The following is a 27,986-nucleotide window of genomic DNA, read 5'->3' as shown; positions in this document are numbered from 1 at the left end:
TTGGAGACAGATTTCATATAGAAGGTCAGGGAATTAGAATGCTCAATATGCAAGTTCAAATGTGTTTATTGAATAAATAGAAACAGGGATTTGGAGCTAAGTCCTGCTTTAGACATTTCTGTAATATTAAAATAATAAATTTTAAAACAACTGTTAATATCAACTGACAGCAATAATTCAGATTGTTTTAGAAACATACTTTCAGTTTCATTTTTTTCTTTAATTCGAATTCTCCTCACAGAACTTATATGGTCTAAATTTTATTTTCACAGTAAAGTCTTGTTCCAATCAATTTAAACCCTAATAATTTTTGTGCTTTCTTTAGAAGTATCTTTTTGTTGACATTCAGGAATATCTTTGAAATATCCTTCTCAAAGGCAGATTTCTGAAAATAATATGAATTAAAAATCTGTAAATTCTTCTTCAATTCTGTTGTAATGTAGTAACTGGTCTTCTAATCCATAGTTGTCTATCAACTGAGTAAGGCTTAGTTTCTTGTTCTCCACAGACAGTGTTGATTGCAGCTCAAAAAGCAGCAGCTGGCTAGTATTTCTCCACTTCTTTATCAATGATTGTAACTGTGAAAGGTTATTCTGAAGTAGAAAACAAAATTATAAGCACGTTATGTTTAACTGCATAATTTTTTTAAAAATATGTAAAAGGTATTAAGGTAGTTACTTTTAAACTCAGGAGTTATTCAATCAACAAATACTTATTTAGGAAGGGTTTACTGAGTACCAAGCACTATGCTAGTGGTGCCAGGGATACAAGTGTGAAACAGTCCCTACTTGAAAGGAGTTTACATTTTAATGAGGGATATGACAAATACATATAAAAATACATGCAGCATAAAAATAAAGTTAATAAGTACAAACACACACCACAAAGAGGTTAAATACAAGGTAGTTTGGGAGAGAAGGCTCAAGAAACATTTTTCTACTCTTTTACTTCTTCCATTTTTCCAAGGAAATTCTGATAACATTTCAAAATAAAAAAAAAACAAAGAAAAATCCAAACCATCCAATCCAACAAACTTTTACTAAACACCGGGCAAGGACAAAATGAAAAATATCCCTGCCCTCATGACATGTTCTTCTTTACAACATTCAGCTTTCTAGCAGGATAAGTAGACAGATACCAATTTGAAAAAGAAGGTGAACTTCTAACTTCTCTTTAGGAGGTGGCACAGAAGTTTAGCCTTGGAAGGTGTTCTAAAATATGAAATTGAAGAGAGAGTGCAGAAAAAGCAGGGCAGGACTTGAATGAATAGATGAGAAGACACTTCTAACCTACACTTTTGTGGAGGTGGGAAATCCACAGATGTTACACATCACATATATTTTGCAACTTTTTCAATGTATCAGTTATGCTGACTTTTTTTGTCCTTACTGAAAAATACTATGTCTCTCTGGGAGTGGACAGAGAAGGAATACATGGGATAACTTTGGTAATGTAAGAAACAGAAAATATCAATAAAAATGAGGAATGCTGCATTCAGGGAACAAATGAATCTATCCCAGAGGCAAAAGACACTGAAGGTACTTGAACAGGGAAATAGCAGACCTCTGCTTCATGGAAGTTATTCTGGTAGCTGTGTAGAGGACAGACTGGAAATGCAAAAGTTGGGAGTTTATAAGGGTATGAAATAGAGTGGCAGTCACATGAGGAGAGGATGGGATGGATGGCATGAGCTGTGAACATGAAACTTAGCAAACAGATTAGATATAGGGGTAGGGAAGGTGAGGGACAAAGAGTCTGAGTGAAGCTGAATGATTGAAAGAATAAGAATGCTTCAAAGAAAAACAGGATGTCTGGAGAATAGAACAGTTCCATTATGAAAAATTGAGTTTGAGATGCCTATGGGTGGCTGGCAATATAGAAAAGGACCTTTCATCTGGGAGTTAGCTGCATAAAGAATTTAATTGAATCTATGGGAGATAATGAGATCACCAAGGGAGAAAGTATTGAGGGAGAAAAGAAGAGGACCTATGACAGTCCTAGGAGAATATATATGGCTATGTGGTAGAACATGGATGAGCCAAGAAGTACCAGACAAGTAGAATGATGACCAGGATAATATAGTGTCACAAAAACTCAGGGAGAATGAATTCAGAAGAAAACATGGTCAAAAATATAAAAGGCTAAAAAGGTCAAGAGAGTTGAGGAAAAAAAAAGGTCACTGGATTTAACAGTTAAGAAATCTTTGGTAACTTTGGAAAGAGCAGTTTCCATTGAATGGTGAAGTCTAAAATCACACTGTTACAGAGTGATATGCTAGGTGCTAGGGGCAAAGGCATGAGGAATAAAAACATTTTTACTCAAGAGCAATTTAAATTCTTATGGGGATACAAGTAAATATGATATATATACATGTATCAGCATAAATATAAAGTTAGTAAGGACAAATACTCCCCATTCTCCATCAAAAGGTCTGCCTGGCTCCCACTCCAGGGAACAACATGCTTTCTCCCCTTCCCCCAGGGTAAGCTGATCAACTAAAATCTAAGTTGTCTCTCCCCTCTTATTGGAAGGCTAGAGGGTGGAGCATTAAACTCCCAAAGCCTTCCTTTATATAAAACAGTGGCAAGAGGGAACTGTATGGGTCAGGTGAGGGATCTGGAGAATTCTAATCTTTGTCTAGATCAGGGGTGGGAACCTGTGGGTCTTAAGGCTACATGTGGCCTTCTAGGTCCTCAAGAGTAGCCTTTGACTGATTCCAAACTTCCCCACCTCTGGTCTTGATAAAATGAGAAAAAAAAAGAAAGAGAAAAATAACTACTAAGTATTTGAAGCTAAGCATTAGATATGAGGCTTCTCTGGCATGGTAGGAAGACAGACTCTGAGACAGAAGCAGCTGACATAGATATGCTCTAGACATCCAGCAGGGTCTGATAAAAAGAAATCCTTTCCTGCTGTGGAAGCTGTGTCCAACTAGTATTACCAAGAGAGGTCTTCTTGCTGTATTTCTGGAGTATGAACCCAAAGTATGATGGAGAACTTTCTAAGACTGCAAGTAGAGAACAAATAATACCGACCAAAGGAACCCAAAAAGCATCAATAAGGACTGTGAAAGTCTTGGTGAAGAAACTAAAGACCTTGGGAAATAAAAGCTGAGTTTTCATTCCTGCTCCCAACTGACGGCAGCAGCTCAGGAATAATGATAATAATATAACCAACACGATGTGGTGCTTATTATGTGCCAGGCCCTGTGCTAAGTGCTTTACAATGATCTCCTTTGATCCCCACAACAATCCTGGGAGATGAGGTACCATTATTATATCCATTTTACAGATGAGGAAACTGAGACAGAGATTAAATGAATTTCCCAGCATCACCCAGTCAGCAAACATCTGAAGCCAGATTTGAACTTAGGTCTTCCTGCTCCAGGCCTGGTGTTCTATCCACTGCACCACCTTTAGCTGATGAACAAGAAGACATCTGAGAACAGAATTTCTATTTTTGGACCACACCTTAAAATACAGAACAGATAAGTACTCATATCTGGAAGGTACTTAATGTGGTCCAGTAAAATTATACTGGCCTAAACATCCCATGACAGCAGCATGGCAATGTAGGTATTCTCAGCATAAAGCCTTCATATCGTTTCAAAACAGCAATAAATATATTAAATCTATAGCAATTAAAAGTACAATCAAAAATACATAAACACCTCCATATAAGTCAAAGCCTTTTGAAATAATTACAAAAAACTAAAAATTCCCACTTGCCTTAACCACTCCAAGTTTGCTTGAGTACACACTGAAAATGATAATGACAGGTATACCTGAAATGCCACCTATGGTACTGGTAAAGCCTGTTGCTTCATGGAAGTGACTTAGTCTAACTCCTACACATGGTATAACAGATGGAAAACATTGATTTTGCCCTGCTGTGGAAAGGAAATGCAATTCATGACTGGAGGGGAGAGGAAGGAAAGACCCAGCAATAAAGAATATTCCATGTTTATGAGGGAAAGGGCCTATAAACCCAGCCCTTATTGTCTCACAAGGATATTTAGACATGGCAAAGACACAACTGAACACAACTCAACGCATGGAAGCTGAAAATGCTGATCCCTATAGGTTCAGGCAGGAGAAAACATTCAGACAGCAACACTAGAAATGGAAAAAGAAAAGAAAGCCAGATAGAAGTTGAGAACAACAGAAAGAGAAAATGATCAAAATAAAATGTCTGACATGAGGCCATCTCCAAGCAGATAAACCAGTAGTGAATCTATTAAGTGGCAGTAAAGTGGTAAATTGAAAGAGCACTAAACTTGGTGTCAAAAAGATCAGAGCTCCTCAGTTCCTCCAAAGTGTCTCAGACATTTAATAGCTGTATGCCCCTGGGTTAAGTCACTTGCCCACTCTGGGATTTGGATCTTTCATTTGTAAAAAGAGACCTTGGTCTCTTCTGGCTCAAAAAGCTATAATCCTATGAAAGAAGGAAAGCTGAACAAACATTCCAGAAAATGCCACAATATGATGAATAATATGTGCTAAAAGAAACATTTGGGGGAAAAAAGGACAAATTCTCCATATCCCCCTAAAGATAATCAAACTACCAAGAAATTCCAGAATTGTCCAGAAACAGAGAAGATGAAATTAGGATATTAAGATAACAGCTCACAAAGAAGAAATAAGGCAAACAGAAGACTAGATATGTCAGCGTATGATGGAGAATCTCTTCAAATCACTATAGGAGTTGAAAAAGAGAATGACAGAGAAACTTCAAAACCCAGGAGCTTTTCAGTTCCTGGAGATGGGTCTGATATTGATAATGCAACCAGCTTGCCTGTATGAATGACAAATTCTGAATGAGCAGAGTCTAGTACGTAATCTTGACTATGCCCAGGTCATAGCTGTTTCACTGTATGCTGAACTTTGCTGCCAACTTCTAATTCTGATCTAAATGCTGTCTCCTGTTCCTGTACCACTGGTTCAAAAATTTATATCCCCGGTAACTGAGACTATATTCTATAAGACTGATACTTTGGGCCCCTTACTGAGAACTGTATAGTCACAACTTTTCACCCTGCTGCTTAGCTTGAGAAGTCCTTAGTATGAAGGTCCCTCAAGAGCAGAGCAAAGGATTTTTATACTTGTGCAAGTGTCAATGTTTTAAAGAATTTTTCTTGTGTACCATGTTAGACAAAAAAAAAATTCCAGTGAAATCACACACACACTCTCTCTCTCTCTCTCAATTTATACAACAACAATACCGTAAGGAAAATCAAGTCTGAAAGATTTAAAAACTCTAATCAACATAATGACCAATCACAAGTCCAGAGACTCATGATGAAATCTTATTTATCTCTAGGTTAAGAGGTGATAGACTTACAATGTGTGTATATGTTGTGTGTGTGTGTGTATACACAAACACACATACATGCACACACATATACATATATAATATGTATTTGGGCATGATTAATGGAGGAATCTATTATGCTTGACTGTAACAGGTTTTATTTTTCTTGCTTTATCTATGGGAGAAAGGGGGAGGGAGGGAATTTGAAGCTGAAAAAAATTAAAATAAAAAAACAACATGGAAAGACTTGTGTAAACTGATAAAGTGAAGTCAGCAGAAGGAGAATGATATACATGACAATAACACAAATAAAGAAAAAGAATACTAAGACAAGCTAAACTCTTCAGTAACTGTAACGATAATCTTGCCCTGGCAGTGAAGCAGTAAGATGGTGGATGGCTGGATGGGATATACAGATCTGCTGGAATTCTTTCTCTATTGAAAACTGAGCAGCTAATACATTCCTGGCTTTTCTTAATATTAACTTACAAAAAATTAAAAAAGGATCAAGGTAACTGTCATTCTGGATCTAATTCAGATTAATAAGGAAGAGGTGGATAATGGGAACTTTGGAGTAAAGTCGCCATTCAGTCTTACAATTTATTCTCAAAAAAGAATACAAGAATTTTACAATGATCTGCTTAAAATAGCTTTCAACAGTTAAACAGTGGGTAGATTCATCTCATGCATTAAAATTCTCAAGAATGAAAATACTAAAAGCACAAACATAACTAGTTTGACTGAGAAAGAAAAAAGGGAAAGAGATTCATTTGGAGCTACTTAGATTTTTTTAAAAGCTATATACAGAAGGTAGCAAAATATAGACATATAACTGAGGATGAGTATAAAAGTTGGGCACAAACTGGTAAGATGAATATCTGAGGCACTAAAGTTCAAGATGAGCAGAAGCTAGGGAGGACAGCTAAGGATAATAATAGGAAAATGTTTAGGTAAAATAAAGAGGAGGAATGAAGGGACATGAATGTTAGGGAAAGGACATGGGAGTAGTAAAAGACAAAAAAAGGAAAACCTTAGTCAACTCTTTTAATGCTTTTTTTCCCTCTACCAAGAATGTACGTTGGGCCAGAAAGGGCCAAAGAAAAAAAAAAAAGGTTAATAGAACTGAATCTAAGATGAGTAAGACAACAAGAAAGCACCTAGGTATACTTGCTAAATTTAAGTACCCAGGTTCAGAGGGACTCAAATGTAGGATAAAAAAGAATTGACAAGATTGAGAAGTGTGGCCTAGATAAATAGGTGGATTCAGAATAGGTTAAATGATTATGTCATGATGTGATAGGACCAGGGTTCTCTGGTCTCCTGAGAGGCAGTGGTTTTCCCTGAAACCTGACTGACACTGTCTCCCTTGACACAGCTTCCTGGCTGTGGGACATAAAAAGTTCTTCCCAGAATGAAGTTGAGGCCCTTCAGACTTGATGGATATCGAAAGGCTAATAAGCAAGTCACCACACATTTCCATTTGAGGGTGGAGGTGGGTTTGAGATGAGGGAGCTTGACTACAGAAACTAAGTACCACTTGATACATAACCTTGATACCTTTGGGCTAAGTATACCTCCTTTTGTAAAGTGTTCAATGACTTATGAGTGCCTTATTTTATACCCAAAGTGAACCTGAACTAAGACAGTGCCAATATCAAACCTGTCCCTAACATGGGTATGATGAATTAGGTTTAGGTTTGACGTCAACTTAGATGAACATTTCTAAAGGTGTACCCCAGGAATCTGGCCTTGGCTCAGATGCTGTTCTAATCTAACAAAATGACCTTTAACAGGAATAAATATCAACTTGTACATTTAAAGTTCATTCAAAAAAATAACTTTCTAAGTACAAGATTTGAGAAATGTGGCTTTCTAGTAGTCTACCTGCTCTAAATAAAGCTGCTGGAAGTTTTATTCCCTAACAAGGAAAACATTAGGGTACGTATGTTACATTAACAACGTAACTGACTTTGTCACTTTGCTGTAATTTACCTTACAACAAAATACATCTGTGCAACCAATCTCAAAGTTCTTACCTTTGATCTATACATTTTGGTTAATTTTAGCCTTCGAAGAAGCTCTTCCTTCTCTTGAACTTGCTTCAACAATTTCATCTTTTCTTCAAGCAATTCTTGCTTGCCAACATTATATCCTTCTAAAACCATCCGGGGGAGATCTGAAAGAGTGCTTAAGACAAGGGGCTTGCTTCTAGACGCATCAATATCCTTTAAGCAGTCTTTCAAAGATAGACTTTCTTCAGATGCTTTTTCTATGTTTTTACAGTTTTCTGGAAATGCAGAGCAGCTTCCACAAGGGGAAGATGTTGCTTCCTTTGAAGTGGTAGAGTTATTTTCAGTATCTACTTTAAGACGTTTTGCCACAGCATGACAGGAATTAAATGAACTTCTTGTTTTCTTTAACCGTTCTCTAAGTGTTGCACTCATCAACTAAAGAAGGAACCAAAACTAACATTAAAACTTTTAAAAATGTAAATAAAGCATTCAAACAATACTCTTATGAGGTAAACATCACTAGATGCCAGATTCATTCTGTCTCTCCACACCATATTATACCGCAGCTATCCCAGAGAAGGAAACCTTGACATCTACATCATGGGGGGCCACAGTGTCTCCCACTCGAGAGCTACACAGTAAGATGTAAAGGTAAAATTGTTGTACCCTTTTTGGCGATTCACAAAACTGATTCAAGAAATTAGATCAAATTCTCTTACGTGAAAAAAAAACATCGCAGAATCTGAGTTGAAAGGGACCCTAGTAATTCCAAATATAGCCCTAGTAGTTCAACATATGACACAGAAGTACCCCTGTGATATTAACCAAAATACTTATCCAGTTTCCAAAAATTAACAACTGATAATTTTAGTTAAGTATGAGAAGTACTATGTTTAAGAAAAGTAATGATTGATAAGAAAAGCACTAGGCTTGAACTCAGTTTATTGCCGTAGGCAATATTAATCTTGGGCAAATCCTTTAACTTCTTGAAGCTAGTTTCTTTTATAAAACAATAGTTGAACCTAACGATTTCTAAGTTCTCTTCTACCTTTAAATACTATCACCTACTTTATACATTATGCTATATTAACAGAAACTTTTGGTGATCCACTTGTTTACTGGAAATGTATTTTGCTTTCATAGTGGTGTGCTGGACATACAGTAATGAGAATCCCTAATTCAAATCTAGCTTCTAATATTTAATAGCTGGGTGACCAAGAGTAAGCCAATAACACTTTAAAGGAATAAAAGAGAAAACAATTCGAGATACATTTATTAAGCACCTAAGTAATGGAAAAAGTTCCTACTCTTGAGTACATATTCTACTCCAACAGAGTTCAAGAACTTTGCAAAACACTCTATCTATAGTCTTAAAATGCTATATATAGAATCTTAATCTTATCTCTAGATAATATCTTAAAACATTATGTGTGAGAGTGCATGTGTTGTGTGTACATGTATAAGAGATATTACTCTCACCTAGTTCTCCTATCATACTGCTCCTTCTCAGCTTCCTTTGACAAATCCTTATTTATTCAGGTCATGCCTCTAACTGTATTTGTCCCACACATTTTCATCCTGGACCTTTTTCTCTTCTTCTATACCACTTCGACTTGGTGATCTCCTCTGCTCCCATGGATTTACTTACCACATCTATTCTGATGATTCTCAAATCTACCTACCCTGCCCCACTCTCTCCAATCTTTCATCTCCATCTGCCTTTCAGAAATCTTGAACTGAATGTCCAGTAGACCTCTCAAACATGTCCCAAACTGAATTCATTATCTTTTCTCCTAAATTCTCCCTCTTCTCCCCTTTGCCCTAACTTTTCTATTACTACAGAGATCAATGTCATGCTACTAGTCCTTCAGGTGAGCAACCTGGACCTTACCCTAGTCCTCACTATCTCTCATACCCTCCCCATATCTAATCTGTTGCCAAGGTGTTGATTTCACCTTCAAAACAAATCTCAGATGCCACCTTCTGTCCTTTGACATTGCTACCATTCTAAGTTCAGGTGCTCATCACCTCAAACTTAGACTATTCTAGTATCCTTCTGGTGGGTCTCTTCACTCCAGTCTATCCTGCATTGAGTCACCAAAGTAATTTTCCTAAAGTGCACATCTGATCACATCACCTCTCTCCTGAATAAACCCCAGTGGCTCTCTATGGAATCTAGGATCAGATACAAAATCCTCTATTTGGCATTCAAAGCCCTTCATAACCTAGTCCCTACCTTTCCAATTTTGTTACACCTTACTCCCCATCACATTTTTTCTGATCCAAACACTGGGCCTCCTGGCTATTCAAACAAATAAGCTGCTCTGGGCACTTTCTCTGGCTGTCTCACATACCAGGAATGCTGTCCCTCATTATCTCCATCTACTGGTTTCCTTTTTTTTTCTTGATTTAAAATTTTTTTTTTAACATATAATTTATTTTCAGTTTACAACATTCACTTCCACAAGATTCTGAATTCCAATTTTCTCCCCTTCTCTCCCCAATCCCTACCCCTAGACAGCAACCCCAAAAACCCCTTCTCCCAATCTGTCATCCCTTCTATCACCCCTACCTTTGGGCAAGACAGATTTCTATACCTCTTACCCAAACATCTTATTTCCCAATTGCATGCAAAAACAATAGTGGCTTCCTTTTAAGTCCCTACTAAAATCTCATTTTCTACAGGAAGAAATGAATTCTAGTGCCTTCCCTCTGTTATTTCTTATTTATCCAAAATAAAGCTTGCTTGCACTTATTTGTTTACTTGTGGTCATTCCCTGTAGATCTTGTTCTCCATGAGGGCAGGGATTGTCTTTAGCCTCCCCAGATCTTGGTACTGTGCCTAGAACCTAACAGATGCTTCATGTTTGTTGACTGACTAAATAAACACTTGGCAGTCATAATTAAGCAGAGCGGAGAGAAGGTGCTTTTTACTGAACTGAAATGACTACTTCACTACACCACAGAGAAGACAAGGATGGGGTATGGTAAGACTAAAGTGTTTTGGTTTTTTTTAAAAGATTTGCAAAATGCTTTAACTCTACTGAAGTAGAATGTATAGTCCTTGACTGAATGTTTCTATTACAGAGCACAGTGTATAAAGTAGATCATAGGATTTAAAGTTAAAAGAGACTTTGGAAATCATTTGATTCAACTCTTATTTTACCAAAGGAGGAACTTTAGCTCTGAGAAGTTAAAGATTCGCCCAGGTAAGTGGGGGGAAAATAAATATTTATATAGCATCTATCTGTAAAGTACCGTGCTAAGGACTTTACAAATATTATCTCATTTGATCCGCAAAACAACACTGGCATTATCCCTTTTTACAGCTGAGAAAACTGAGTCAAACAGAGGTAAGTAACTTGCCCAGTCTGAAGTTGGATCTGAAGTCAGGTCTTCCTGAGTCTGGGTCTACCCTTTTATCCACAGGACCACCTAGCCGTCTCCCATCTCTAAAAGCTTCTAATCTAAAGGAGGGTGGGGGAGAAGGGCGGAAGATTATTATAAAAAACACAAGAAAAAGTATAAATGCAAAGGACTGGTCCAAGAAAAGTGATTTAAGAAAGGGATGGAGGTGAGGGACCCCCAGGGTACCTCTATGGGGAAAGGTCTTCAGGAGGAAACGTCCAGGGGCTGGCTCTGGAGGAGAGGGATGGGCTTCAACAACACCTTCCCAAGCACGGAGGACGGTGCGAGGAGTCAGGGGCCTGAATTCAAATCCAACCTCTGCTGCTTACTGCCTGGGAAAACCTAACCTCCACTGACCCTGGCTCCTTCTCCATCAAACAAGCGGCCTCAACGAGTCATCTCTGGATCTGATCTCCCACGGGGGCTGCCTGAGCCTGGAGAGGCAGGGGGGCGCCGGGGGTGCCGGGGCCCGGGCTGCCAGGGGTGCCAGGGCCCGGGCTGCCGGCGCCCGGGCTGCCAGGTCTCGGGGCGCTTTTCCTACCTGTTTCCCCGGACTATTATTCCGAGTTAGTGTCCCGGGGTCGCCGGCCTCGGGGGCAGCCGCTAAGGACGTGGTTTTAGCTGAGGGAAGGTCCATCTCCGGATGGACAGGAGGACGTTCAGGTCTGCTCTAGAAACAAAACAGGAAACAAACTAGGTTCCAACCTCCAACCACCTCTCCCTCCCCGGACCCGAGCCCAGTTCTGAGGCCTGTCTGTGACTCCGGTGCCGCGGCCGAGGGGGGCTGCCTCTGACCCGAGGCTTCGGGCCACCCTGGGGCCGGGGCCCGCGGCTCCCAAGCTCCGCTGCAGCCCCGCCCCAGCCCGGCCGGAGGCGCGCTCGGCCCCGGGGCGGCCCAGAAGAACCCCAGGCCCAGCTGCCTCAGCGTGCCTCTGGGGAGGGCGGTTCCAGCTGCTGGCTGGGCCGGGACTCCGGCCTCGGCTCAGAAACGGGGTTCGTTCCTACTCGCGGGCCGGGGACACACGCTGCCGCTCCGGTCCGAGAACGCACCTGAGGCGGCGCTTGCCAGAAGCGCGGGCCGCCTAGGAGAATGGGCCCCACCCACTCCAGACAGAGGAAACGGCCTCGCTGTACGCACGCGCGCTGGGGTGGGGATTACAGGCCACCGGCATCCACGCCCCGCCCCTTCTTCGCTTGGCGGGAAACATAACCAAACTCGAGACGAGACATCATTGGTCAGCCGAGCGGAAAAGGCGGGGCAGGAACGAGGGGGGCGGGGAGGGGCGGGGCTTTTGTTTGCTTCCTGGAACTCCTACTAGATATTTAAAAAGCCTACCTCGGCGTTTGCGCGCTTTTATTCCGCCACTCCCTAAAGAGCTACGTAAGGACGTCTAGGCCCCGAATCTTGGTAAACGTAGTCCAAAGCTGCCACCGCGTCATCCCCTCCGCTTCAAGTCCAGCTTCCACAACAGAACGGATCGGGGCCATCTCCCTTTGCAGCCGCCCGGTTACACTCGACGAGGTCCAAGAGGCCGCTAGAATCCAAGGCAGAATTCGAACCTATTCGAACTTCGGCCTTGCACACGCCCTAATTCACAAACCCACCCCCTCCATCTTCTCCTGAAACGGATCCTTGGCTCGGACGCCGCTGTGCCCTCCTTCCCCGCGCAGTGCCCCATGGGAATTCCCTAATCCCTGAGATCCCCTGGCCCTTCCCCCTCCATGACTTCCTAGTGCTTTGGGGGTTAACTCTCATAGCCTGTGTTACGTAAGACGGAGGCGTCGTCTTGGAAGTGCGGCTTGGCGGCGCAGTGCGGGGGAGCCCCGGCCCGGAGGGGAGCCCCGGCCCGGGGTCGGGGTGTGAGCTCTGATGTGGCTTCTCCGCTCCGCGGTGTTACCCGGAGCAAGGCCTCTGTCTGCCTCAGTTTCCTCAAATGTAAAATAAGTTGGAGAAGAGAATGGTGAACCACCCAGTGCTTGACCGAGAAAAGCCCGGGAAAAACAACAGTCCGCGGGACCTGGGAGAGCCGGGTAAGCCCCGGGTGGGAGGGGAGAGCCGGTCTTCTCCCCCCCCAAGCCTTCCACCAGGCCCAGGGGAGGCCCAGCTTCAGGACTCCGCGGGGGGCGGCAGAGCGCTGCCCCTTACGTAAGGGTACAAGTGCATTTGTGAACGCGCCTGCTCCCCAGCAGGGATCCCACCGAGAAGTGGGGAGCTGAGCTGGAAAGTGGCGTGACGTCCCCGCAGGCCTGGGCAGCTCCGAAGCCGAGTGAGCGCTTCACCCCAAAGCAGACGCTTGTGTGAGGTGTAGACCTTCGAGGTACAAGCTTACCTTCGGAGACTCCCCTCACTCTTGTTGGGGGGCGCTTACACACTGATCCTGGGTTTATGATAAACACTTATTGTTTACGCTCAAGCCTGTAGCTGTCAAGGTTGGTTATTACCAAGAGTATCTTCTGATTTATCCATCAAAAGGCCACGGCTCTGACCCCTGGAATTCCCCACTCCCCTACCCATTTCCTGGATCTCCCCCTCCCCTTGGGAATGGGACCCTCTGCTTCCTTCCTTCCTTGGACCAACCTAATTCCTGCCTTTTCTCCCAATTCTTTATATCATCCTACCCACTGCTCAGTTGAGTTGTTCAGCATTAGGCTGACGGCTCCCATGCACGTCTTATTTCCCTGCTTAATAAAACCTTTAATTTCATAGGCATTGTCTTTCTCTGGTTTTCTTCCCTTTAGGGAAAAGGGGGATTTGGATCTCAAGAATTGGCCTTTGTGTTCTCAGGCTGTTTTCCCCTTTTGGGGAGAAGAGAGATCTAAATTCCCTAGAGTGCGCTCCAGTTTACAAAAAGGAGCAACCCCTTTGCCACACGTGATTTCCAAGCCTAGCCCACGTTTCCCTGAACTTTATATGCACTTGTGGCAGTACTCCCGTTTGGGGGGATGGGAGGAGATGTTTTGCACTCTTCTTAATATACTAGCATAATCAATACTTCTTTCTAAAGGTTAAGTCTGGCTAGCTAATTGATAGGACCTCATAATCAGTTGGGGGCTGCTGGGCAATGGCATTAAAAAGAAACCCCCAGTCACTCATCTTTACACCTTGAACCCTCAGGAAAGAAGTAGGCAGCCACCCTCTAGAGGTTTGCAGCTTTCCAGGCTGCCAGAGGCAAAAGGGCTTTGAGATAAGAGATAGAGAGGCTGCACTGATAGAATGGTAGCTGTTCTGATCTTCACTTTAATAAGAGAGGAAGCTGAGAGATGATGTCCTTTGCCCCTGTTCACAAAAGAGCCAAAATCTGGACCCAGATCCTCTGATTACGTACAAATCCATAGCAATTACTCCAATAAACATTCAACTGTATCCCACAATTTTTTTTAATTAGAAAGGAGTTCCATTGGTGAAGACAAGATTAATTCCATTACAGTTGTGAGCTCAAGTTGACAGCAACACATTGAAGTAAACATTTGCTTCAGGCATTAAGAGACCAAAATGTAGAAAATATTGATTTGAGAATCTTCATAATCAGTAGAGAGCTGATAGCACAAGCTCACTGTAGGAGTAAGACATCCAGAGGAAGGCTCAAAGGCCTTGTGGGACATGCAAAGAGGAAGCATCAAGCTAAGGAAACAGAATGAGTGTAAAGGAGAGGATGGGTATGAGAACAATCTGTAAAAAAATTATGCAACATTCCATACAGGATATGATTTTTATTAGTATGGAGGGAAACCTAGAGAGCAAGGTATAGAACCTTTTCTGCTGATCACTCTCCCCTCACAGACCATAATCACAGGCCTCAGGACTGTTCTGAAAATAGAGATCCATGAAATTTTGATAAGTTTTCTCATCTGTCAGGAAGGCTGATACTGCAGGATCCTTCTTCATGGCTGCTACCCAGAGCTTCAGTTTTGAAGTGTGGTCGATACAACTGAGAGAAGAGATTTTTTTTAAAAAAAGAAGGGAGTTATTACTTGCATGAAATCGGAAAGCACCACAAATTTTCACATTTATTAGTATTTTTCCTTGCAGTTTATTTCATTTTTTACTATAACCTTTAAAAAATACTTCCCCACCTTGAACAGACCATCCTGTACCCCTGGCCACCCTCTCTAGGACTGGGAAATGTGGGGGAGCAGTATTGTGGGGATTCTTTTTCAGCAATGAGTTAGACTAGATGGAGCCTGCAGTCCCTTCTGGGTCTGAATTTCTGTGTTTTTCTCATTTTCCCTATCATAGTGGGTTAGAAGGTGTGAGGAAAGGTTCATTTAGACCCCTACTCTATTCTAATCAGTATTAATAAATTTGATATTTTATGTAAATCATATATGGATAATTAGAAAAGATAGGTTCTTATAGTAGGCTTCCAACTTTAATCCAGTTTTTAACACTTGTTTACCAGTTACAAAGCTCACTTGCACACCCACAAGAATGCTGACAAAGATAACTTCATCCTGTTTTGCTCAAATTCCAAGTCCAAACCCAGTGTGGATGCCTTAATTCTTTGGAAAGTCTCCCCAGCTAATTTTTGTACCTCCAAACCACTCTCTCTTGTCCCAGAAGGTAACCATCTTATGACTCCTTAGTCACCAAAGATGACTATTGCTTTGCCATATTATGAATAATTAGTCAATAGAGACGTTGTGTGCTTTACCCAACCTAGGATCCCCTTGCTGATAAACTGTTTTTTAGTTGACGCACCATTTTTGGCCCTCAAAACAAGGTTTATCAACCAATGGGATTTTGTATTTTGTGTCGCCTCTCAAGCGTCCAGGTATCAATCCTATATAAACAAGGTCCTGGTGATCAAGGGTGTCTCCAACTGCGAGGAAGATATGAGGTCCACTTCATTAGAGGGGGCCATGGACCCTTTAATAATATGCTATTGGCTTGGAGCTGTGACTGAGGGACTTTTCTTGCAGATTGGACAATTTTTGATCCCACAGAGGAAGAATAGGTATACGCCTTCCTTACTCTTATTTTCAAATTGTCCCTTTCTTATCATCATTCAGCAAGCATCTGCTTCTTTGAAGTTCACTACATCCCTCTTGATTATCTGAGTCCAAACTTTGTCTTGTGTCCAGATTTTCACATCCAGATCATTCTACCTCCTTTCTTTTCCTCTTTTCTTCATTTCCTTTTATATATATATATATATATATTTTAAAATTTAATGGATTATTTGTTTTCAGTTTTCAACAATCACTTCCATATGTTTTAAATGTTTTCCTCCTCCCTTTCCTCTCCCTCCCCAAGATGGCATGCAATCTTATATGGGTTCTACAGTTATATTCTCAAAAGTCATGTTGCATAGAAGAATTAAAACAAATAAGAGAAACCATGAGAAAAACCAAACCAAACCAAAACATAACACAAGAGAAAATAGTCTGCTTCCTTCTGCATTTTGATTTCGTAGTCCTTTCTCTGGATGTGGATGGCATTTTCCCTCGAGTCCTTTGGGAATGTTTTAGGTTCTTGTGTTGCTGGGAAGGGCTAAGTCTATCAGAAACAGTCCTCGAACATTGTGGCCTAGCTCCTTTCTTTAGAGCTCAGTAACTTTCTCACAGTCTTCCGCTAACTCCTGCCCTGGCTCTTGGGCATTTAAGCATATGCAGCAATGTCCCCCCAAACACCTTGACCTAACTAATTATTGTCAGAGCCAAATGTCTATATGTCGAACAATCTTGCTATTGATTTAAAATGATTGTTAAAGTATTAGAAACATGCACTAAAACCACCCACTATATTAAATACAGCCCATCTTTAAAGGCCACATTATAGTGCTATAAATAAAAGCAAATAATTCTCATGAAAACAGTTGAGAAGAAAGCCAAAATGATAGGCTATCATAATGTGCTGACTCTCAATCAGTCTTTGCAATCTGGGTTGTTTGACTAGGGTAAGTATGAAAAACTTAAATATTAAACATTATCAAAGGGGGGGAGGGACATCAAGCTTTGCTTTGGGCAACCAGGCTGTTGTTGTTCACCCTTTGTTGTCAAAGAGGACCAATGACATCATGAGCAAGTGGATTTAAGTAAGGCAAAGTTGCCCAGTATTCACCCTGACGCTTGTGATAATTGGGATGTACATTTGCATTTTTTAACCAGGAGAATACAAAGTTACGCTAAAACGTGACTTTACTTCCTAACACCCTAATCTTTCTCCCAAAAAAGGTTCAATAATTTGGGATGAAATTATTTCAAAAAGCATCCTCCATAATACCAAGAAGTTCACAATAAAATGATAAACTCTCTTACTCAGCTATCCCATATGATCCCAGACGATCAAACCAGGGCCAAATAAGGTAATCGATCATGGATATAGTGTTCCCACCAAAGAAAGTTGTCTTCCGACGAGTGAGAACCTGAAAAGTTGGACAGACCGAAAATAAGTTCTTCTTTTTTGTGCCCAATCAGCTACCTGGAGACCTCAGAGGCAGGACTAATGAATTTAGTCCAGACCTGGCTTTTCGTTGTGTTCTTTGCTTGGTTGAGTCCTCTGACCTTAGGATCTGGTGACTGCTCAACTGGTCAATCACCTTAAAAGTAAACAATCCTTGGATTTCCAAATGGAGCAAACCAATCCACAGCAAAAGACAAAAAAAAGAACATGAAGTAACCCTTGATTTAAGGCTGAGATGAAGGTTAAAATAACAGGAGTATATATGCCTGAAATTTAAGAAGTTAAATGACTAACTCATTTGGGAGTATAATATTGCTAAATTTCTACCAAAATGAAGTGGGGAAACTAAGATAATTACCTAAATAAGAAAAGAAAAACACTTTGGCTCATGGGAGTTGTATATTTTTTTAACTAGACCTGTGTCTTCACTGGTATTCCTATTGAGGAATTTCCTCTGTCAGTGTTTATCAGTGCCTGCTCTACCACACAGAGCCTTAGAGAGTTACCTAGGGCCAGTGGGGTACCAATAAATGTTTAACAACCACCTCTTCACAGGTTTAATCGGCATTATTAACCTTTTCTCTATCAGTTTCTTAAGTCTAGAGTGGACAATCAAAAACAAACAAACAAACAAATACATAAATAAAGCCCTGGTTTGACACCAACTTTTGCTGATTTCTGAGGTATAAACACTCATACTGAAAAATTTTCTTCCAAACTGACGTTAGCTAATTCCCAGCTCCCTGCCTGAGATGTTGAGATATTAAGGGATCTGCCCAGTCTTACAGAGCCAAGTATGTGCTAAAGCCCAGACATGACGCCAGATGTTTCTTACTTCTATACCAAGTCTTATTCGACTTTGACAAGCTCTCTCTCTCTCTCTCTCTCTCTCTCTCTCTCTCTCTCTCTCTCTCTCTCTCTCTCTCTCTCTCTCTAACATATAAATATATATACACATATACACACATATATACTTATACGTATATGCATATTTTCACCTAAATTTTTCACTTTGATTATATGGGCTATTGGTTCTTCTCCTACGGCAGCCTACCTAGCCCACAAATCAACAAAGAGCATTTGCCAGAGAGCAGGGCAGAAGAAAGGGACAGAGCATGGGTAACTCAGACAGATGAACACTCCACTATAGATGGTATCTTAACTCTACTGAAGGCTCTTAACTCATATCTTGAGTGAATGAATGAAAAATATCTTTATTTAATACCTACTATGTACTAGGCATTGTACTAAGCACTAAGGAAGACAGAGATTTAAAAATTCTAATGGAAGAAACAACTTACATAGGAAAGAGGTGACCAGGGAAGGAAGTTTTGTTCTGAGAAAGCAAAAGGGAGGGTTACCTGGCTGGCAGGCCAAATAGGGCATTGCACTGAAACATAGTTTGGTTTCTAGAACCAGCTAAGTAAATATAAGTAGGTTAAGTGAGCTAGTTTGCACAAAGTCATTAATCAGTTAGGAACAGCTAGGTGGCATGGTGGATAGAGCACTGGGCTTAGAATCAGGAAGACTCATCTTCATGAGTTCAAATCTGGCCTCAGATGCTTATGAGTTGTGTGACCCTGAGCAAGTCACTTATCCCTGTTTGAGGGATTTATTAAATGAGATACTCTAGTATCTTTGTCAAGAAAACTCCAAATGGGGTCACAAAGAAACGGACATGACTGAACAGCAGCAACAGTCAATGAGGATGGGCTGGGACCATAGGGTGGAAGCTTCATCTTGAAGAAAAAAGTCTTGCTTCTAATAATTTTACCTTAACAAATATTTTGCCAATGGAAGGGATTAAAAAGGAAGATAAGTGGTGAGATAACCCTGGTGATGACAGGTATCCCCATTCAGAGTTCAGCTTAGATGGGTTCTGGGAAGGACGACCTGGGGCCAAGGAAAAGGTGAGGAAGGGAACTGAAGTGGAACCCAGAATTCTGAAAAATCCCTGCTCAAAGAATTCAGATTCACAGATGAAAGTTCTTATCAAGGATATCACTTAGAGTTCTACTCATTTGTACATATGTCAGTAAACATAAACCACTTCTTAAGTAAGCTAGCTAATAATGGATGTTAATAATAAACTAGACCAGTAAATAAACAGCTACTTTAGTTGAACAAACAACACTCACCTATTTACCTAGAGTTTCTGTTTAAATGAAAGCCTGAAAGATGAATTTCAGTAGCTTTTATTTCAGTCTCACTTCTTTTCACTGGTATACTATGTGATCCATTTCTGATTGTTTAAACTTAAATACAATTGTACCTTTCAATGCATTTTGGGGATATTTTTAATTTATTTGTTATTTATGTATGCATTTTAGCCTCTCTACAATGAATTATAAATTCTATTAGGAAAAGGAACCTGTTTAATCAAAGTTTTGCATTTTTCCCAATACCTAATGGACAGCTCTATAAATGGTATGTCCTTTAAGAAATGTTTGCTGAATTGAATTAAATTGATCTCTCCTAATCTAAAAATTAAAGAGAAGAACCTTGAATGACTATCTACCCTAAATGGATATTGTAAGATTATTTACTTTCTTTGACAACTTTAAAAATGTGTTTATCATATAAATTAATTCCATAGAAATCAAACATTACTAAATAATAAACTGAACCCTGATGTCCAGCACAGATCCCAATTGGTCTCTGAGTCTTAGAAAGTTGTGTGAGACTTAGAAAAGATAAGTTACTTGTATAAGGCCAAACAGTTTGGATCAGAAATGGGCAAGTCTTTTTGAAAACAAGTCCAGTTCTCTACACACATCATATTGCCTTTTGTCACAGAGATGAGAAAGGGGCTGTAGGACCAATTCTTTAAGGTCACGGAATTTCCTTAAAAATTACCTGATATTAACTGTAATTGACTTTGTAAAAATAGTATGCATTTATACAATGCTTTTTATTTTGCAAAGCAAGTCTTCATCACATTTTTGCTCAATACAACTCTTAAAATTTTCCCTAACCAAATTAAAAACGATTAGGAAGAATTACAATTTTTTCTACTAAAAAAGTCACATTAAGGTTTAAAAGAAAACAATTCTCAATTACTGAAATCGGTATTATGAAACTATCCTGTAGGAAGAAGGAAAAGAAATGTTGATGTAGAAAAAAAGAGGAAAGATTGAAATGAAAATAAATCTTTGACAGAAGAAGAAACCAGAAAAGATGAGATGGTTCCTGTACAACATCTACTCTATTATGTTTGATACAAGAGACACACTCCATCTTTTACCTCCTCCAGGCTGCTGAATGCTGCATGGAGTTTTGCTTTCCAATCAGAGTTGTCTTCTCCCTTCCTTACTGCTATCAAAGAACCCGAACACAAAGATGGTACCTAAATAGAGAGAGAAGTTTTGGCAAATAATGTTAAAAGGTGAGTATGTTTGTCTTTCACCTAACAATATAGTACAGTCCTCTTCTCATTTTGATTCTTGAGTATATCATCAACTTTACAGTTTTTACACATACTTTTTAAGTATTGGATTTGTTTCATTTTACAGCCAAGGGTAGGACTTGAACACAGACCAATAAAGGCAAAAGGTCTTTGGTTATGGATTTAAGGTATCTATGAACTCCTGTCTCATCTCAATATAGAGATCTCTATTTTTAACCATCAACTTAAGGGAACAAAATTAATGGATATATTACGTGCAATGGGAATACATGCACACACACATTATATATATATATATATATATATATATATATATATATATATATATATATATATATATATATATATATATATATATATATATACACACATATGTGTGTGCATATATTGATACATTCACACAAATATGCTATATTCCTGAGAAGAAATGAAACACAGCTTTTGATATAAGCAACTTTATTTTATAGAGAGATACCTTTTCAATGGAACTTTAATTTTTACCTCACTTAATTATCTTTTGCAACACTACACAGTGGTTTTCTATCTTGCTACTTTTAATTCCCCACTTTTCCCCTTCCATTCGTTTCTATAATGTCAATTTCCTTTATCATGTCATCCTCATCTTGCTTAAACAGTTAGCCTCCCTCTAAAAGGTGCCTCATCCTCTGTCATGAGTTTCCTCGAACACCCTGGTCTTTCCTTTTAATGTAGTTCCTAAATCTGTCTTGATCGTGAAAATAATTCCCTTTAAAACGTACATCTTCTAGTTTTATTTTACATCAAATAATACTTCAAACATGATTTTTAAATTATTGAATTAGTGAGTTGAAAATTCCTTTCTCAAATTTCAAAATGCCTAATTGTAATATTTACTGCATATAAACTACCAAGTTAAAGTATAACCCTTTAAAAATGTAGCCTAAGACCGTTAGTCTCGACGTATAAGACACATACTTGTCAACCATATATTGTTTAGGCACCTCTATGTTATAATGATCCTCTTTTCTTTTGCATCCTCCTAAATGCTTGTTGAATGATTGGTTTATGAACACGGTTTAACAACTGTATGAGCATATGTATATTTTTAGCCTCATAAATAACAGGGCAACTAACATCATTATTGATTTAGTTTGCTCAAAGAAAAAAAAGTAAGGATTTCTTTTATATACTGTACCTTAGAGAACGACTCCAAAATTATCTTTTGAAAAGCTTTCTCATAGGGATCCTCTGGAAACAGTTTCCCTGGATAGACTTCATCTAGGTACTCACAAGTGATAACAGATTCATAGATCAGTTGACCCTGACTGGTCTCCAGAACTGGCACCAGACCAAGGGGATTCTTCTTAAAGAACCACTCAGGCTTGTTTAGCAGGTTGATGTTAATAATTTCATGCCTGAGAGAAGGAAAAGAATAAAAAAGGATGAAATGTTTAAAAACAATTGGCATTTATTTATTTGTTATTTATTTATAGCGCTTTAAAGTTGACAAATCATTTTGCATAGTATCTTATATTTGATTAACTAGGTAGCTTTATCTACATCCGGAGATATATGTAGGTCAAGGCAGTTTATTCACTAGTAGATAAAAGTCTACTAAGTAAACTCTAGATCATATATTGTCAGGAATATATTTGAGCTAGATCTACTCCTACCAGATATCTTCAAAGTGTGAAAAGGAACTAGCTGTATACAACTTTATTTTACTTGAGGAAATGAAGTTAAGGATGTTGAAGAATCATTTTGAAAATCCAGTTCTTTGGTGAATTTTCTCTTTAATTAAATTTCTTTGCTTTGCCTCAATTTTCTTGGTTTCCAGCAAAGCAGACTTTAGACAGAATCAGACATTCCTGGTATCTTCCCTATAGGATTTTGCAGACAGAGAGTTAGATTTGGATAATAATTAAAGTTTTACATATGCACGAAAAATACATTTGGGCAGTTAGGTGATAGAGTGGATAGAGTGCTAGGCCTGCAATCAGTAAGACTCTTGAGCTTGAATTTGACCTACTAGCTGTGTGACCCTGAGAAAGTCACTTAAACTAGTTTGCCTCAGTTTCCTCATCTGTAAAATGAACTGGAGAAGGAAATAGCAAACTACTTCAATATCTTTGCCAAGAAAACCCTAAATGGGGTCACAAAGAGTTGGGTACAACTAAAATGACTGAACAGCAACATTATTAATTTCCTGCATGACCCTGGATGAATCACCTGTTGGGTCTCAGTTTCCTCATCTCCAAAATTAGAGTTGGACTAAATGAACTCAGATTCGCTCCAGCTCCAAATATATGACAGTGAAAGGTAGAAATTCTACTTTTTGATTTAAGGGGGAATAAACTTCATAGGATACTTTTTTTATTGATATCACACGGTGAACTGAGAAGTTAGAGCATCAGTCACAGCCAGTTGGAAGTTGAATCGTTCCCTGAAAATGATTTCCATTTGCATGGAGCACAGTACTGTGATGCCCATGCTGTTGGTGAGGTTACCCCTATTTTGCATTTGAAGAAGCTCAGACTCACTGAGCTTGGGTAATTTACCAACGGTCACAGAGTCAGTAAGCGTCAGAGATGGGACTTGACTGACAATCGTGGGATCATAGATTGTTCCTTCACATTTGTTATATGGGTAGAACTCTCCTCAGTATTGGGGTAGATTTAAAAGGGTAAGACATGGTCCTTATCCTCAAGGAGCTGACATTACAATTGGGAAAATCATACATGAAATGAGAGGAAGGCCCATAAAATGATAGGAAACCTTTGCCACAAAGAAGGAATAGGAAGTGCAGGGAAATTTTAGAGACTCAGACCTGGATGCCAGTTCCAGATCTACAACTAAGCATGACTTTGCACAAGTTCCACTTTCGTAATCTCATATTGCTATTTTTAGAAGTGGGGGGAGGATTTACAAGAACACAAACAACAGGGGGAAGGATTCCTATTGTGCCAAGAGCAGCTGGGAATATTGGAAATTTGACAGAAAACAGGCTTACACCACTATCCCTTTTACTGTTTACTATAACAAGGTTCAAACAGATGTGATCTAGCTGAAAAAGATCATAGAAAAAGTCATAAAATAAAAAATCATAAAAGAAAATCAGAAGGAAGTACTATTTTTCAACTATGGACAAATAAATCAAACAGATAGAAAAGATGACTATATACAAAATCAAATGTACACAATTTAAAAGCTTTTACATGAAAAAGAAAGTAATGTAGCTAGAATAAGAAAAGCTATCAAGTGGGAGCATTATACATTCTTATATTAAAGATATTGAGGAAAATGATCCAAACTTATCAATATCAATCAATCATATCAATCAAAGCCAACATATCAATCAAAGAAATGGACTTTCAAAAAGAAGAAATGCAAACTATCAACAACCATTGAAAACATTCCAAATTACGACAATAAAAGAATGTAATTTAAGACAATTACGATTTTACTTCATTCCCTTCAAGCTGATTAAAGTTATAAAAGATGGAAAAAGTCAATAGCTTTGGGAAGACAAACACACTAATTGATTGTTTATGTAGCTGTGCATTAGTGTAACTATTCTGGAAAATAAGCAAAAATGACTGAATTTATACCCTTTGTCCCAGCAATCATACTGACAAGGTACTATATATCCCATGGAGGTAAATGACAAGGAGAAGCCCTTGTCTAATAAATATTATGTAATAAAATATTATATAACACAATAATATATAATAAAAATATTCATAGAAGTAATTTTTGTCATAGGAAACAACAGGAAACAAAATGGGAGTCCGCTGTGTGGGGAACAGCTGAATGATGTGGTACATGAATATCACATTATATTTTTGCACTTCAAGAAATGACAAATGTAAGGAATTCAGAGAAACAAGGGAAAGCTTGTATGAACTGAGGCAGAACAAAGAAAACAAAACACACGCACAACTATAATAATGAAAAGACACCAGAATCAAGACCAAGCTGGGTTCCAAAGAACCAAAGATGGAACAGATTTCTTGCCCCTGGAAAAGAGGTGGTGGTCTAGTAGTGTAGGTTGTTGCACTTGCTGTCAGCCTATGGTTGGTTTACTTAACAGTTTTGCCTTGTTGTAATGGAGGGTGTTGGGAATTGTTATTGGGAAGTGATTACTATGTACAAAGCAAAGGTCAACAGCAATAAAGCACTAAAAATAAAAGAAGGTGCTTAGATTAAATGACTTCCAAGGTTGTCTTTCTGTGTGCCATTTTGTAGAGTGGAAAAGTGGTGAGAATATTAGCCTAGAGTCACGAAGACTCAAGCTTCAAGTTCCCCTTGGGAATCGTTGTCTTGTTCGTGGGTGATTTATTTCATCTCAGTCAGCTCTGTTTCCTCACCTCTAAGATGAGAATAGTGAATGATGCTTACTCCCAGGGTTTCAGTGAGACCCCAGTGAGTTGCATAAGACTGCAAAGTGCACTGCAAATGCAACTTCATGCTAGAACCTTCCCAGCAATCCCAATTGTTCTAATCCAAGTCTGTAACTAATAAAGAGCACTTGGAGGCCTTAGGTCATTTTTGCTTGGTACTACTATTACTTTAAGGCTTGCTTAAGAAACTAAAGGTATCTTTGTCCTTACTTGATTCCTTTGGCCTTCAGGACAAGAAGAGTTCTCCGGGCAAAGGGACAGAATCTCATGCTGTAGACACGAATGATTCCATCTGGAACAGGACCTGGGGGAGAGCTTCCTGCAAGAGAGTTGATAGGCCAGTTATTATTCTGGAAAGCACTTTATCAGTCAGTCATACTTCATAGGTCTCCTTTGGAGAGGGAAACCCAAAAGAATATTTTTTCTTGGCCATGTCCTGTCATTTTTACTTTTGTGGTATCTGTCATACACATCCTCTTCTCTCCATTCACACTTTTGCTACTGTGGAACAGACCTTCATTGCCTCAATCCTGGTCTGTTACAAGTGCCTGCTTGTTGATCTCCTTGCCTCACAGCTCTCGGCACTCCAATCCATCCACTTAAATGCCCAAGAGATTTTCAGAAAGCACAGATGTGACGATGTCACTCCGCTATTCAAAAAAATCCAGTGGTTTGCTAGTATCTCCAGGGTGAAACATAAAATCTTGTTCTTTAAGTCCTTCACAATTGGATCTCTTCCTCTCTAGTCTTATAGCTATACACACACACACACGCACACGCACATGCACACATATCATATACGTATATATGATATATCTGCATATATGTATATGGACATATATATTATAGTAAGATCCAGTGATATTGACCTTGTTTCAACTAGAACAGGACATTTAATCTCCAGTCTCCATCCCCTTACTCCACATCTTTTCATTGCCTGTCTCCTATTCAGCCAAATTCTTCCCTCTGCAAGAAGCCTTTCCTAGTTTTCTCCCCCACCCCCTCATCCACACTGCCTGCCCTCTAAGATTTACCCTGTATATAAATTCTATGTATAGAGCTGTGTTTGCAAGCAGTCTCCCTTCTTAGAATGTGAACTCCTGGAGAGCAGAGATTGTTTTTCCTTTTCTTTGTATCCCCAGGCTCAGAGCAGTACCTCATACAAGAAGGAAATGCTAAATGTTTGTTGTCTGACTACTATAACAAGCAGAAACCCCCCTTTCTTTTTTTTCCTAAGGAACTAAGGCAGGAAGAAGTTTGAGAGGCAACTTGATTCAGTGGAAAGTGTCAAGATATTAGGAGACAAGCTGTTTTCCAGAGCTAAAGCCCAGAAACAGGCTGTGCCCCCAACTTGGCATAACAACAATCCTTTGGGCTCACCCTCTCAGCCACAGCAAAATCCCAGAATTGTTTCTGGTCAAGAAGCCCTGCTGTGATTCCAACTTGTCACATCATTGCTGTTTGCCCTCATTGTCAGGGCTGCAGCTTACTGTGGAGGATAGATAGAAGTGTTGGGATCTCCCCACTTTGCCAAGGGTCCCCCAGAGGTGGGATATGGCTCCAGCACCCGTCCTTTCTTGCAAGCTTTTCCCCTCATTTTCAAATTAGTTTAAATGACTCTTCTCTCTCCAGCTTGATTTGTTTAGTTCTGGCCCCCTACAGGTTAGAGGCTGGTAGACAAGAGGTTACAGAATTTGGAGTTGGGGTCCTGGGTTTGATTCCTTCCTCTGATACTGCCTGGGAGAACTTCGGCAAATCACTTAGCTTCACTGAGCCTCGATTTCCCCTCTGGCAAATGTCTGGGCTAGACCAGATGGTTTCTGAAATTCCTGCTGGATCTAGAGCTATGAGCCTATGGACTGGAGCAGGGGGCTGTGCTGGGACCCATCATCCCCGCTCTCCTCGATCACAACCCGATCAACAGTTACTCGGTCCCTCCTCGTGGGAAAGTGATCAGACAAAAGCTATTTCTAGGGGCTTCTGACAACACATTATACCCCAGGCTTCCAGGTCTTTGTTGAGGTCTCACCTTTCCCCAGGCTCCTGCTTGAGTCCTGCCTCATGATTCCTGTCTCTGAACACAACTTCTTTCCCGCAGGTCCCTGGCTCTGCAGCTTACTCAGGAAGGAACTGACTGATATAGTGTTCTTTCACCATCCCCCAAAGTCAACTAATGGGCAGGGCTTTGGATTCAGAAAAGCTTAGGAAATGGGGAACAGAGGGAGGAGGGAGGATAGATATGGAAGGTGGGGGAGGAGGAGGAGGAGGAGGAGGGAGGGAGAGATGGAAATAAGTGCTTCCTGACTTTCTGTTAAACTATATCTGTGATTTAATGAGTATAGGATATTTCCAGATGAAAATACTCTCTTGCTATGCAATGGGGCTCCTATGCAATTTACATCTTAAACTACCTAGAACACTGAGAAATTAAGTGACTTGCCCAAGGTCACACAACTACTACGTATGGGAGGCAAGACTAGGTTTCCTAACTATAAATGTAAGTTCTAAGCCATGGTGTCCATGTTGTCTCTCATTTACAAACTGTAATATGTACAGCTTTGTGCCACCTTTATAGTGTACAAAGTGCTTTCTCTTAATTTTTCGCCATTTTTAGTGTGGCCTTAACATGATTATTTCAATATACAAAGAACAGAAAAAAAAAGGATGACATATGAAACGATGATCTTCTATTACCTACAGTTTGTTTTTAAAGTCATATTAAATTTGATATAATAGTAGCAAAACTTCCCTGCTTGGCTAAGTCCCCTCTAAACTCCCTTCTGCTCTCTTTTGTCATTTTGAATGTTTTAATGCTATTCTTTTCTTCCTTCCTTCCTTCTTTCTTTCTCCTGCCTTTCTTTCCCTCCCTCTCCTCCCTTCTTTTTTATTCCTTTTTCTTTCTTCCCTTCCTCCCCTCCTTCTTTCTCCTCTTCCTCCTTGTCTCCTTCCTTCCTTTCTCTTTTTTCTCTTTCCTTTCTTTTCTACATCACTATCATTACTCACCTACTAACCACATCCAACGAACCTCACCACCAGATATTAAGCCTTCCTAGCCACAAGTATAATGA

General features: G+C 39.7%; 2 protein-coding genes and 1 long non-coding RNA gene across 11 annotated transcripts; 1 reads left to right on the top strand and 2 right to left on the bottom strand.

The window, feature by feature from the left end:
• Positions 1–48: 48 nt before the first annotated feature.
• On the bottom strand, positions 49–12,173 carry SFR1 (SWI5 dependent homologous recombination repair protein 1). Of its 9 annotated transcripts, XM_072621584.1 has the most exons (6): positions 11,781–11,846; positions 11,272–11,400; positions 10,917–10,961; positions 10,689–10,789; positions 7,347–7,757; positions 49–593 (listed from the first exon to the last, which is right to left on the bottom strand). In XM_072621584.1, exons 5-6 carry the CDS (start codon positions 7,752–7,754, stop codon positions 402–404), a joined length of 600 nt encoding a protein of 199 aa, XP_072477685.1. In that variant the 5' UTR covers positions 7,755–7,757; positions 10,689–10,789; positions 10,917–10,961; positions 11,272–11,400; positions 11,781–11,846; the 3' UTR covers positions 49–401. The 9 variants fall into 9 exon arrangements, with proteins under 9 accessions (XP_072477685.1, XP_072477670.1, XP_072477676.1 ...); XM_072621569.1 differs by lacking the exon at positions 10,917–10,961 and having other exon boundaries at positions 11,781–11,861; XM_072621575.1 differs by lacking the exon at positions 10,917–10,961 and having other exon boundaries at positions 11,272–11,395; positions 11,781–11,825.
• Positions 12,174–12,674: 501 nt separating this feature from the next.
• Positions 12,675–24,725, top strand: LOC140512491 (uncharacterized). Its single transcript, XR_011969774.1, has 3 exons — positions 12,675–12,761; positions 20,224–20,518; positions 24,281–24,725. It is a non-coding gene; the product is annotated as an uncharacterized lncRNA (long non-coding RNA).
• On the bottom strand, positions 14,091–27,092 carry LOC140512425 (glutathione S-transferase omega-1-like). The gene is made up of 6 exons (XM_072621536.1): positions 26,948–27,092; positions 25,129–25,237; positions 21,714–21,933; positions 20,378–20,479; positions 16,989–17,095; positions 14,091–14,659 (listed from the first exon to the last, which is right to left on the bottom strand). Exons 1-6 carry the CDS (start codon positions 26,979–26,981, stop codon positions 14,506–14,508), a joined length of 726 nt encoding a protein of 241 aa, XP_072477637.1. The 5' UTR covers positions 26,982–27,092; the 3' UTR covers positions 14,091–14,505.
• Between the last annotated feature and the right edge of the window lie 894 nt (positions 27,093–27,986).

Source organism: Notamacropus eugenii, chromosome 1 (genome assembly GCF_028372415.1).
Source record: "Notamacropus eugenii isolate mMacEug1 chromosome 1, mMacEug1.pri_v2, whole genome shotgun sequence".
Lineage (NCBI taxonomy): Eukaryota > Metazoa > Chordata > Mammalia > Diprotodontia > Macropodidae > Notamacropus > Notamacropus eugenii.
This window is presented reverse-complemented; position numbering and strand designations above follow the sequence as displayed.

Excerpts from the sequence above, each read along its gene's own strand:
- LOC140512425 (XM_072621536.1), bottom strand. The coding sequence starts at position 26,981 with ATGAGGCAGGACTCAAGCAGGAGCCTGGGGAAAG. Across the intron at positions 25,238-26,947 it reads AAGCAGGAGCCTGGGGAAAG|GAAGCTCTCCCCCAGGTCCT; the intron begins GTGAGACCTCAA and ends ACTCTCTTGCAG. Across the intron at positions 14,660-16,988 it reads GGATCATATGGGATAGCTGA|TTGTATCGACCACACTTCAA; the intron begins GTAAGAGAGTTT and ends CTCTTCTCTCAG.
- SFR1 (XM_072621546.1), bottom strand. The coding sequence starts at position 11,367 with ATGGACCTTCCCTCAGCTAAAACCACGTCCTTAGCGGCTGCCCCCGAG. Across the intron at positions 7,758-11,271 it reads ATAATAGTCCGGGGAAACAG|TTGATGAGTGCAACACTTAG; the intron begins GTAGGAAAAGCG and ends TTCCTTCTTTAG. Across the intron at positions 594-7,346 it reads CCAAAATGTATAGATCAAAG|AATAACCTTTCACAGTTACA; the intron begins GTAAGAACTTTG and ends TTTCTACTTCAG.